At 42.9% G+C, this 13,346-nt stretch overlaps 1 protein-coding gene across 2 annotated transcripts in view; it reads left to right on the forward strand.

Annotated features, from left to right (window-relative positions):
• Positions 1 to 771: 771 nt before the first annotated feature.
• Positions 772 to 13,346, forward strand: part of sptbn5 (spectrin, beta, non-erythrocytic 5) — a 57,043-nt gene continuing 44,468 nt past the window's right edge. Inside the window, exons 1-6 of one of the 2 annotated variants that reach the window (XM_046308195.1) lie at positions 772 to 874; positions 3,520 to 3,655; positions 8,214 to 8,381; positions 8,771 to 8,887; positions 10,603 to 10,760; positions 10,981 to 11,209. In XM_046308195.1, coding sequence (XP_046164151.1) covers positions 3,542 to 3,655; positions 8,214 to 8,381; positions 8,771 to 8,887; positions 10,603 to 10,760; positions 10,981 to 11,209 — 786 coding nt within the window. In that variant the 5' untranslated portion in view covers positions 772 to 874; positions 3,520 to 3,541. Of the gene's footprint in view, positions 875 to 3,519; positions 3,656 to 8,213; positions 8,382 to 8,770; positions 8,888 to 10,602; positions 10,761 to 10,980; positions 11,210 to 11,754; positions 12,367 to 13,346 lie in introns of those variants that run through there. The other variant, XM_046308196.1, reaches the window with a different exon arrangement.

The raw sequence follows: 13,346 nt of genomic DNA on the forward strand, positions 1-13,346 counted from the left end.
CATTTTTTGTAAGTTGTTTGGCCTAACTGTCCTCTCTAAGTTTAGCTGGAACTTATCCCGAAAGGATTTGAGAAATATGATTGTTTGACCGATAGGCCTATGACATTGGCCTACGTCTCGTCTTCCACTGTGCAGAATACAACATCTCAACAACGATTGGAGAGACTGGTTAAAATGTCTGACTGAAATACGGGACAAATCTACTTTTTAAAATAAATTAGTGGTGTTTGAATTTGTTGTTACAATGTGGGACCTGGTTGTTTGGTTCCGGAACGAGGGTCCAAATGCAGGATTGTTCCGCACAATCCGGGACATGTGGTCCCAACTACCAGGGCCCCCCACCCAGAATTATTATTATTGGGAAACCTGCTAAACGTCCTGTTATTCTACACATTTTGCCATGAGCTTGAGACCAAATGTTGCAGTTTTAAAGCTAATTTCCTCCAATTCAACAAATTTGACATGGATATTTACATGTTAATATGTTATCTGGGGGGGCCACGACCCTAAAATCCCCCAAAAGCGCGGTCGGTAATCCTGCCCCGACTGTGCTTTAGATCAAATCAGAATCCACATCTACTTCCTTCTCACGCCCCCTTTCTGCAATGAAAGTTGCCTATTCAGCATATTACTCTGTCTGCCAAATTGCCCTATAACGCTAGCCCTTTGCCTCCCATGCAGTCAGGTGAGTCAAGTGTTCATGCTGTAAATCCCTTACTCCAATGGTTTCAAAGTTCACTTCCGCATTACTGGACAAGAGAAGGACCCCCCCCCCCCCCCCCCTAAAATCTGTGAGATGGGTAGATGAGAGTCTCTGAGATTTATTCACATTGTGCATCACAATCTCAATTGATAAGGATACTTTAGAAGGAAGGTAAGTAAAGAAGCCATATCTTTCCTCCTATGGGTTTACGATTCTCTCGTGTTTACTGTGTGTCTCCAGATTTGTCTTCCGTGATTTATTTACATTATTCAAGAGATAATGCTTCTTATACTGTATGTGTTGACAACAGGTTCATGATGAACACTGTAGTTTACCTTACAAAAGTTCTCTTTTCCAAAACAAGGCCACATAATACTGCTACAGTACCGATACTGTGTTACCTAGAGTCTTCTTGTCATGCCAGTATTTAGTACGTCCTGTGTACTTCAGTATGTATGTTGTTTTTAACCTCGTTGCATGTTCAACATATCTTTTATGAGATACTGCTCGTTGTTGTAACTACAGTAGTTTAGTATGACCAGTCACCAGTGACTTAGCTAGTTACTGAGTAAGGTTTCTTAAAAAAAAATACGGCTGTCACATGACTTGGCTCAGATGAAGGACTCCGATGTTGAGTTGAGACAGTTTTAACACTGAAATGTTTTCATCTCAGAGGACGGAGAGAAGGTTTGTCCGGTATAGTGTCCAGTTTGAATGTATGTGGGAATAATAGCCTGTATTGTTACTGTAAAGTATAAGTAAGCACCAGCTAAAACCTACTACAAAAAAATATGGATTTAGTTTATCTTAGTCCAAAAAGTACAGTTGAAGTCAGAAGTTTACAAATACATCTCAACTCGGTTTTTCACAATTCCTGACATTTAATCCTAGTAAAAATTCCCTGTCTTAGATCAGTTAGGATCACCACTTTATTTTAAGAATGTGAAATATCAGAATAATAGTAGAGAGAATGATTTGTTTCAGCTTTTATTTCTTTCATCACATTCCCAGTGGGTCAGAAGTTTACATACACTCAATTAGTATTTGGTAGCATTGCCTTCAAATTGTTTAATTTGGATCAAACATTTTGAGTAGCCTTCCACAAGCTTCCCACAATAAGTTGAGTGAACTTTGGCCCATTCCTCCTGACAGAGCTGGTGTAACTGAGTCAGGTTTGTAGGCCTCCTTGCTCACACACACTTTTCAGTTCTGCCCACAAATTGTCTATGGGATTGAGGTCAGGGCTTTGTGATGGCCACTCCAATACCTTGACTTTGTTGTCCTTAAGCCATTTTGACACAACTTTGGAAGTGTGCTTGGGGTCATTGTCCATTTGGAAGACCCATTTGCAACCAAGCTTTAACTTCCTGACTGATGTCTTGAGATGTTGCTTCAATATATCCAATATATCATTTTCTTTCCTCGTGATGCCATTTATTTTGGGAAGTGCACCAGTCCCTCCTGCAGTAAAGCACCCCCACAACATGATGCTGCCACCCCCGTGCTTCACACCCGGGATGGTGTTCTTCGGCATCCAAGCCTTCCCCTTTATCCTCCAAACATAACGATGGTCATTATGTTCAAACAGTTCCATTTTTGTTTCATCAGACCAGAGGACATTTCTGCAAAAAAGTATGATGTTTGTCCCCATGTGCAGTTGCAAACCGTAGTCTGGCTTTTATGGTAGTTTTGGAGCAGTGGCTTCTTCCTTGCTGAGCGGCCTTTCAGGTTATGTTGATATAGGACTCGTTTTACTGTGGATATAGATACTTTTGTACCTGTTTCCTCCAGCATCTTCACAAGGTCCTTTGCTGCTGTTCTGGGATTGATTTGCACTTTTCGCACCATAGTATGTTCATCTCTAGGAGACAGAACGTGTCTCCTTCCTGATAGATGCGTGGTCCCTTGGTGTTTATGCTTGCGTACTATTGTTTGTACAGATGAACATGGTACCTTCAGGCGTTTGAATATTGCTCCCAAGGATGAACCAGACTTGTGGAGGTCTACAAATTTTTTTCTGAGGTCTTGGCTGATTTATTTTTATTTTCCCATGATGTCAAGCAAAGAGTCACTGAGTTGGAAGGTAGGCCTTGAAATAAATCCACAGGTACACCTCCAAGTGAAATAATCTGTCAGTAAACAATTGTTGGAAAAATTACTTGTCATGCACAAAGTAGATGTCCTAACAGACTTGCCAAAACTATAGTTTGTTAACAAGAAATTTGTGGAGTGGTTGGAAAACAAATTTTATTGACTCCAACCTAAAGTGTATGTAAATGTACAACTTCAACTGTAAATATGTTGGAAATAGCAGACTTCAAACACAGTTCCCAGTCCAGGATATGTGCTGGCATTGCCCTGTGACTACAAAGAGCATGGCATGATCCGGATGATATTATCTATAAAGCCAATAATTTTTACAGTCCTGTTGAATAGGCCAGTAAAAGAAATGAGGAGGTATAAAACTATATGATTAGCAGGGTTAGGTTGGACTAACTGTGTGATCATTTCTTCTGATTCACCGTATTGACACAGTCCGAAGACAGAACATTTTCACTCTGTACTCAAACCATGGGAATCGGGAAAATCATGTTCAGCCACCGGACATAGACGTCGCTACTTAGGCTGATTTGCAAACGGACTACCTTACAGCAATTGCGAGTACTGTTTAGTGTTCCAACCAACAAATAGTTTGTTTTGAAGTGACACAAAATATGGAGATTGGAACGAATACTCAAAACCTTGCATTGAGCAGGGTACTGTAGGCTGATTTGACAAGTAATGGTAGTGAAGTTGATATTACTCTCTCCCTACAGGTGAATATATATAACCGTCAGGATGGACGGGGAGGAGTTCGAGACAGGCCGTATCCAGGTGCTTCAGGAGCAGCGTATGGCTGTCCAGAAGAAGACCTACACCAAATGGATGAACAGTGTCTTCACCAAGAACGGGGTAAGAGGAATGGAGGAAAGCAAATGGCCCTCTGAGGCTATAGTGGGTGGCAACACCCACTGCTTCTCCCTCAACTGTTTAGGGTTTAAACAACGGCCTGACTCAGTGCCCAGTCCTGCTGTATTTGTGGAAAACGCCTTTTGTAACTGTTTTGGGGTAAACGTTTTGCTCAGTCATCGTTCTTCATGCGTATCAGCTTTTTAACTGTCGTGCCTTTTAAGTACCGTGCTTATCAAGTGTCTCAAAGTAATGTCATACACTAATCACATACTCTTGGTGCTGGTCGAAAGGTTCAACTTGAAAAAGACCAAAGACAACACTTCACAAGTGTGCCTGATAACCTCTCCTTAGCAGCTGGCTGACCTCAGTCAGCCCTTGCAAAAAAAGGTTTTTAGTTTTTAAACTGCAGTGAAAGTCCACTAACTGCAGTCGACTCTGGTATTTTAAAGGCTGTAATTGCAGAATAACCTCGGTGTACTGCAGTGGAACTGCACTGTAACTGCAGTAAGAAAAAAGTGTAATTTTGGATGCAGTATTTACAGCATACTGCAGGTATTCTACACTCTCTCTGCAATCTTTTTTTTCATAAAGGAGACCTCAAAGTATCTGATTAGCCACTATCTGTGAAAGCTGTAACAACATGTTGAAGCTTGACAAAATCATAATTATCTCACAGACACTAATCAGTTGTTGGCTCTGAGGTAATATTGGCTAATAGCAATGTAATAAGGAAATAGATCTGTGGTAGATCAATGGCAGCAATATTTGATGAATCCAAAATTAGATTAAGATTCAACTGTGAAATATGTTCCATTTCGCTACATTACATTCTATCCATTCCTCTGAGATGTACTCAATATGAGCCCGATGGTGCAAAACTGAATGTAATTGGCAAGAAGCTCAAGTTATTCAATTCAATACACCTTTATTCATCCCCTCATGGGCAATTTAGATGGGTAGGGCTATGGCTTCTTATCTCAGATCAGTTAGAGAGGACATGTAGGGCCAGAACTGAGGATTGAACTAGCTGAGGGGACCATCATGCTTTATGGACTCTAGACAGGCAACAGTGCTGACCCTTGGTTAATATGTAACCTCACTTTATCATCTATGGCAGGGAGGGGGGAGAGACAGAGAGAATCCAAGATCTGGCATAAATATTGCACCAGCCAGACGCACAGGAAGGAAAGAGTCTCTTTTTATAGCATTAGCTTTTGTTTAATGTTACATTTCTAGGGTAAGTTAACATTGTTATTCAGATCCCATCACGTCAGATCTCTCCGAGGAACTGAAGGTAACATAATTGGTCAGAATATGGGCACTGTTCTTTCTTTTATGTCCCTCTTTTTCCTGCATGGGAACAAGGCATATTACGGTTGTTCACACCCACACCATGTGAGTCAGATGCATGGTTCCCCTTCCCTTCCCTTCCCTCCTCCTCTCTCTGTCTCTCTCCACCTGAGTGTTGTGCTGTCGAAATCAGCCCACAAGTAACATTTGCGTTGCATATCACAGTAGTGGAAATGTTGCATGGCAGGCAGAGGCCTGTATATAATCCTTTGACTGGACACCACTTTTCTGGAATTACCCATACATAAACATTTCACTGTACAGTTGTATTCGGAGCATGTGACTACAAAGAAAACCGGATCACAAACACACCAAGTCAACCTGGATCTGTATTTACAGTACAGCATCACGCATTGCCAACTCCTATGGTCATCGTCATGACATGGCCATAAGTATTTTAGGTATTTTATTAGGATCTCCATTAGCTGTTGCAAAAGCAGCAGCTACTCTTCTTGGGGTCCACACGAAAAACATGAAACATAATGACATAATACAGACAAGAACAGCTCAAGGACAAACTACATACATTTTTAAAAAGGCACACGTAGCCTACATATCAATGCATTCACAAACTATCTAATAGGTCAAATAAGGGAGAGGTGTTGTGCTGTGAGGTGTTGCTTTATCTGTTTTTTGAAAACAGGTTTGCTGTTTATTTGAGCAATATGAGATGGAATGAAGTTCCATGCAATAAGGGCTCTATATAATACTGTACGATTTCTTGAATTTGTTCTGGATTTGGGGACTGTGAAAATAACCCTGGTGACATGTCTGGTGGGGTAAGTGTGTGTGTGTGTCAGAGCTGTGTGTAAGTTAGCTATGCAAACAATTTGGAATTTTCAACACATTGTTTCTTATATAAAAAATGAGGAGTTGGCTATAAAGCACAAACAGATCTGGGATCAGGCTAAAGTGCTCTATGCTGTACTGTAAAAATCTATGAAGACCTGAGCCAGCAGGCATGCCTACTGCAACAGTGATGTATAATAACCAGTGTAATGATGTCATGGATGAGCACTGGCCTGGTACCCCTCCCAGCCTCCCACCACCGTGGATCCAGAAATACCAGGGCAGACCAGGCCTACTTAGGCGCTCCCATAATTGCCCCTCTAGGAGAGAAGCAGTCAGCAGACCTGAGTTCAAATACTATTTGAAATCGATCAAATTCTTTGAGCAATTGTTCTTGCCTGCCTGGAGTGGTGGGTTTTGCCGTTTTGGGACTAATGTATTGGTCCATTAAGCCAGGCAAGCTCAATCAAGCACAGAAAGTATTTGAAATGAATTAGAATAGTATTTGAACCCAGGTGTGGCTGTCAGGAGGTAAAGCAATCTGTTCTGAGACATGATTTTTAATCCCTGGCATCTGGATTAGGGAGTGGCTGTCACACTGGTCCAAGAGGATAGGGTGCAGGAAAGGGCGGGAAGGAGAAAAGAGAGGTCGGTGGAGGGAGGGAGGGAGGGAGGGAGGGAGGGAGGGAGGGAGGGAGGGAGGGAGGGAGGGAGGGGGAGGGAGGGAGGGAGGGAGGGAGGGAGGGAGGGGAAGGGTGCTTGTCTGAGTCACTCTTTAATGGAGCACAGTGGCAGCAGGCCTAACTAACAGGCCCCGATGTCAGAGCCTCATAGCCCTGGCTGCAGCTGGCTGACTGTGCCGGAGCCAATCTAACATTTCCTGCACCTCCTAACCCAATGTCTCAAATTTACACAGGTCACTGAAAATAGACACCACAGCATGTATGAGAAAGTGAATTGGATTTTTGCAGAAGTGAAGGTGATGACGACTTGATCATAGTTTCCTTCCTGACTTGCACAATCTGTGAATAAAACGTTTCATCACATAAGCATATTTCTAAGGAAGAGATGAGCAGGTTTAGAGCTTTACTCTAACTAGCCGCGTTAGCTGGGTGATCAGGTGACGTCACAGAGGTGCAGTCTCATGACAGGTTTCGTAACACGGGTCAGTCATACAGGTGTTCTGTTAAACAGGAAGTGATTGTTTATCACCCATGTCAGTACATCTTCTATCATGTTACAAATCATGTTACCAATCTTCTATCATGCTATGCTTCCAACTGAAACTACTACTACAATAGCAGGAAATTGGCTAGCTGGACGAAGCATGATCATATATTTAACAGTCCAGTATAGCCATTCTGTGCTGTCAACTAAAACTAATAGTATGGAATTACTTGGCTGGAACATGTGACTGAATAGAAGAAACTATACACACATATCATGTTTCCGAGTGCATGCAGAAAGCAAATAACAAAAAAGGAAGAACCTCCAGCACTCTGGGGATCATGAATGCTCCACATACAGTACGAGTCAAATGTTTTAACACACCTACTCATTCAAGGGTTTTTCTTCATTTTGACTCTTTTCTACATTGTAGAATAATAGTGAAGACATCAAAACTATGAAATAACACATATGGAATCATGTAGTAGCCAGAAAAGTGTTAACGAATCAAGATTCTTCAAAAGCCAGCCTTTACCTTGATGAGAGCTTTGCACACGCCCGGCATTCTTTCAGCTATCTTCACCTGGAATGCTTTTCCAACAGCCTTGAAGGAGTTCCCACATATGCTGAATAGTTGATGGTTTAGCAACCAATATCATTTGGTCGCTAAATTATTCCATATGTGTTATTTCATAGTGTTGATGTCTTCACTGTTATTCTACAATGTAGAAAATAATAGAAAGTGGAAACTAGTAAAAATTGAAGTTAAAATAGAAAAACTCTTGAATGAGTAGGTGTCAGAGGAAGGCCCTAAAAATGTACGCTGCTGCTACTCTCTGTTATTATCTATGCATAGTCACTCTAATAACTCTACCTACATGTACATATTACATCGACTAACCGGTGGCCTTCACATTGACTCTGTTCCGGTACCCTCCTGTATATACAGTAGTATCGCTATTGTTATTTTACTGCTGCTCTTGAATTACTTATTTTTTACGTATTTTTCATAAAACTGCATTGTTGGTTAAGGGCTTGTAAGTAAGCATTTCACTGTGAGGTATACCTACACCTGTTGTATTCGGGGCATGTGACAAATAACATTTGATTTGTGTCCAAACTTTTGACTGGTACTGTACTTACAGCATACAACAATTTAATGGACTTCACACCAATGTATTTTTTTAATAGACCTTCATCAGAGTTTGACAACCCCCCCATTTACACACACATGTTGTCTGTCCCTCTCCAGGAGAAGCTGTCCCTTAGTGATGTGTACACAGAGCTGAAGACAGGGGTCCCCCTTGTCCGCCTGTTAGAGTTCATTTCCAGGGAGAAGCTGCCCACTCCCAGCCGACGCACCCTGCGGGTCCACTGCCTGGAGAACAACAGCATCGCTATCAACTTCCTCAAGACTAAGGTACATTCACAATACAGAGTTTTGTGAACGGAAGGATTTAGAAATCCCCAAAAATATCTTGTAACTAATTCTGCAAGGGTCTTTGAGGTAAATTTTTAGGGAAACAGGCCTACGTTTTTTGTGAAGTGTCATGGGGTAAGACGTTTTTTTTTGTTTTACAGTTCTGTGGTTGTTTCTGAGTTGTTGGAGGTATTGTTTTGCCTCTGACAGTAGTTCACATGAACAAGTATGCTTACTTTTGTTTTGCAATATCAGAAACTAAAAATAGATTATTCCATCTAGACTAGTCGATAGCCATATTTATTTGATGTTCTCATGTACCCCTTTTACGACTGTACGTTTTGGATTTCTTCTGAGTAGTTATCAACCAGTACCTGCTGACCTTTCAGATTCGTGTGGATCTGATTGGCCCTGAGAACGTTGTGGATGGAGATCGGACCCTGATCTTGGGCCTGCTGTGGATCATCATCCTACGCTTCCAGATCGGAGCCATCAATCTCGATGAGGTATTTCTCATATCATTTTAAAGAGTAGAACAGGCTTGGAACCTCTGGCCAGAAAAGTTACATTTCTATAATACACTACATGACCAAAAGAATGTGGACACCTGCTCGTCAAACATCTCATTCCAAATCATAGGCATTGTTGGTTCCCCCCTTTGCTGATATAACAGACTCTACTCTTCCAGGAATGCTTTCCACTGATGTTGAAACATTGCTGCGGGGACTTGCTTCCATTCAGCCACGAGCATGAGTGAGGTCGGGCACTGATGTATGGCGGTTAGGCCTTGCTCGAAGTCGGCGTTCCAATTCATCCCAAAGGTGTTCCATGGAGTTGAGGTCAGGGCTCTGTGCAGGCCAGTCAAGTTTGGACTGCCAGATGGACTGCCGTCGGACTGCCAGATGGTGAAGCGTGATTCATCACTCCAGAGAACGTGTTTTCAATGGCGGCAAGCTATACACCACTCCAGCTGATGCATGACATTGCATGGTGATCTAAGGCTTGTGTGGGGCTGCTCGGCCATGGAAATCCCATTGCATGAAGCTCTAGGCGAACAGTTATTATGCTGACGTTGCTTCCAGAGGCAGTTTGGAACTCAGTAGTGAGTGTTGCAACCGAGGACAGATGACTTTTACGCGCTATGTGCTTCAGCACTTTGCAGTCTCATTCTGTGACCTTGTTTGGCCTACCACAATATCAGCACTTACGGTTGACTGAGGCAGCTTTAGCAGGGCAGACATTTGACGAGCTGACTTGTTGGAAAGAGGGCATCCTATCACGGCGCCATGTTGAAAGTCACTGAGCTCTTCAGTAAGGCCATTCTACTGCCAATAGTTGTCTATGGAGATTGCATGGCTGTGTGCTAAATTGTATACACCCATCAGCAACTGGTGTGGCTGAAATAACCAAATCCACTATTTGAATGGGTGTCCACATACTTTTGTAGATATCCTGTCCTGGGCGTGACCTGGAATACACCTCACTGAATGAATAGAGATTATACATTGAGTGTACAGAACATTAAGGACACCTGATCTTTCCATGACATAGACTGACCAGGGGAATTTAGGTGAATCCAGGTGAAAGCTATGATCCCTTATTGATGTCACTTGTTCAATCCACTTCAATCTGTGTAGATGAAGGGGGCGGGACAAGTTAAACAATTATTTTTAAGCCTTGAGACAATTGAGACATGGATTGTATATGTGCCGTTCAGAGGGTGAGTGGACACGACAAAATATGTATGTTCCTTTTTAAACGGGGTATGGTAGTAGGTGCCAGTTGCAGTAGTTTGTTTCAAGAACGTCAATGCTGCTGGGTTTTTCGCGCTCAACAGTTTCCCGTGTGTATGAATGGTCCACCACCCAAAGGACATCTAACCAACTTGACACAACTGTGGGAAGCATTATAGTCAACATCGGTCAGCATCCCTGTGGAACGCTTTCGACGCCTTATATTGTCCATGCCCCAATGAATTGAGGCTGTTCAGATGGCAAAAGGGGGTGGGTTCAACTCAATATTAGGAAGGTGTCCTTAATGTTTTGTACACTCAGTGTATATTGTATTATATGTCATACAATATTTGAAATCTGAACTTCATGTGGCTCAAAGAAATGTGAAAATGTTAATTAAAATGACAAGATGTGATACAGTATATTGTTCTCATCAAGTAAGTGCCAGAAATGCAGACTGCATACTAAGTCTGGTCTACCGGTTTCAGGCAAGTGGTGGTGCCAGCAACGCCCGTCGTTCTGCCAGGGAAGCTCTTCTGATCTGGTGCCAGCGTAAGACAGCAGGATACTCCAACGTCAATGTGCAGGACTTCTCAGGAAGCTGGAGGAATGGGCTGGCATTCAACGCCCTCATTCATGCCCACCGGTACAGGGGAAAATGGCAGGATAGTTCCGAGCGGCAGTTTCTAAGATTCAGATTAAGCCTTTTTTAATAGAGAATCTCCATTTATAACTGATTTTTAATCATCTAGAAGTACATTTGCTTAATCCGGGTCTGAGAAACTCCCCTCGGAGTTTACAGATGTATAGTTTTTGTTTACTGTACCCATCATATTTTTTTTAAATGGAAAAACATTTTGTCGCAGACCCGACTTGTTTGATTATAATCGTCTTCGTGAGGAGGACCCTAAGAGGAACCTGGGCCATGCCTTCTCTCTGGCCGAGAATGAGTTTGGCATCCTACAGCTGCTGGATGTGGAGGACATCGATGTTAAACACCCAGATGAGAAGTCCGTCATGACCTACGTCTCTCTCTACTACCACTACTTCTCTAAGATGAAGCAGGGACAGACCATCCAGAAGAGACTGGCCAAGGTCAGTAGAATCAGAATCCAAAAACATTGTTACTAGGAATTTATCTTGGTGATGTACATACAGGCATCCATAGTCCTAATCCATCCTGTCTATGGTTATCTATAGTAAGATGTGTGAGGACACACACACACACACACACACACACACACACACACACACACACACACACACACACACACACACACACACACACACACACACACACACACACACACACACACACACACACACACACACACACACACCACATTTTCATATCCAGACCTAGGATTCAGGTGCCCTCTGTAGGCCATTAGTTGAACTGCATCTCTCCTAATCTTGAATGTACTGTAATTTCTAAATGAAGGCAACGCCTCCTCTGACTGACCTGTGGATTAGGCCGGGGATTTCACTGTGGAGCAATGGGAGGACGGGTGGTGCTACTGCTAGAGCTAATCAGATCAGTACAAACACCGATCCTGTAATGCAGACCAATGACTGTCCGTTGTGGGGAGAAACAGACACTGAGACACAATGTAGCCGGAAGCTAGGGGCATAACCTGAGTTTAACCTACTACTCACTGACTGACAACTCCTGCAAGATCGGGCCCAGCCAGCAGGACTGACAACTTGGAAGGAAGTTCTTAATCTGACCCAGTCAGTGAGAGAGACTGTGCAGTTAGTTGCTCTGTAGTGGATCTGAGGTCGAGAGAGAGACAGGGAGCTCTATCGAAGGACAGTACGCTAGCGTCGTTTATGTTAGCACAGTGGCCAGAGTGACCTGAGCTGCTGCAGGACCGAGTGGAGTGCCGTTTGTTTTGAATGTACTGAGCCTGAGGACTGAGCCAAGCCGGGTGACACATCATCATCCTCTCATCATCACCACCATGCTAACACGTGGAAACAGACACAGCAACGTGTTTCTGCAGTGCTGAGAGCGAGAGCGAGAGCCTCTGTGGTGTGATCATAAAGGTGTATTACAGTACAGTAAAGGATGACTGACAGGTTGCGTCGGGGATAAAGGCGGCAGTGAGAACTAGACACTATGAGAATTTACAAAGAGCAGTGGAGCTGACAGGCATAACATGTCCTTCGGTGGCAGTTTGAGTAACCAATGGTTTAGATGGCAACACAGGAGGGAGTCCACCATTGGACCCCGAATGGAGAAACTGAGCAAGGTGTGTACTGGTGTAGTGTATGTGTAGGCCTAGTGTGTATGTACAAGTATAGTGGGTGAGGTGTGTACAGGTGTAGTGCGTGTGTATGTAGCCCACTTGTGTAGTGTGTATGTACTGGTGTAGTGAGCAAGGTGTGTAGCTATGCCTGGACTTAGTTTGGCTTAGAGATTTGGCCTTCTGCACTGTGGGTTTCCCACAAAGACAAAAATGTGGTTGAGAAAGCCCTCAGTGCTGATCTTCTGAATGTCAGTAAATGGCTATGTGACAATAAGCTGTTACTTCACCCTGGAAAAACAGAGTCCATCTTGTCCGGATCCAAAGTGAAACTGAGGAAGTCCCCTGATTTTAAGGTGGTCATTTTGCCACAGCAAAAGACTCTGTTAAGTATCTTGGATCTGTGCTAGATAACCATCAGACAGGGGAGACCATGGCACAAAACCTTATCTCCAAAGTGAACCTTAAAATTTGGTTCCTGGCTAGAACCTCCAAATATCTGGATAAGAATGCAATGGGGGCATAGTCAGGGGCTCTTGTTCAATGCCACTTTGACTATGCGTGCTCTTCCTGGTACAATAGTGCCCCCAAGATAATGCAAAAATAAATAGCAGACATCTCAGAACAAATTAGGATTATTTTAAAACTTCCAGCAGTTAACCATCTTGACCATTCCCACTTTGAAGGTGGTATGGGGAAATAAACTGTTTTTTATACTCAGCTGCCTTTCTTTGGAATAATCTTCTGAAAAATGTGAAATGTATTACCTCCATAGGTAGTTTTGAGTTCTCACTGAAAGAAAATATTAAATAGTAGCATGTCTCAAAAGTGTGTTGTATGTGGCTGAGAAGGAAAATGCCCGGGATAGCATATGGGTCTGCCTTTTGGTGCCTGTTGCTTATCATGTTGTGGTTGTCTTGAATATATTAGGGATTGATTGTTTTATATATTAATGGTGTGTGAGACAAGAGAGATGTACCTGCCCA

This window comes from Oncorhynchus gorbuscha, linkage group LG17 (assembly GCF_021184085.1).
Source record: "Oncorhynchus gorbuscha isolate QuinsamMale2020 ecotype Even-year linkage group LG17, OgorEven_v1.0, whole genome shotgun sequence".
NCBI lineage: Eukaryota > Metazoa > Chordata > Actinopteri > Salmoniformes > Salmonidae > Oncorhynchus > Oncorhynchus gorbuscha.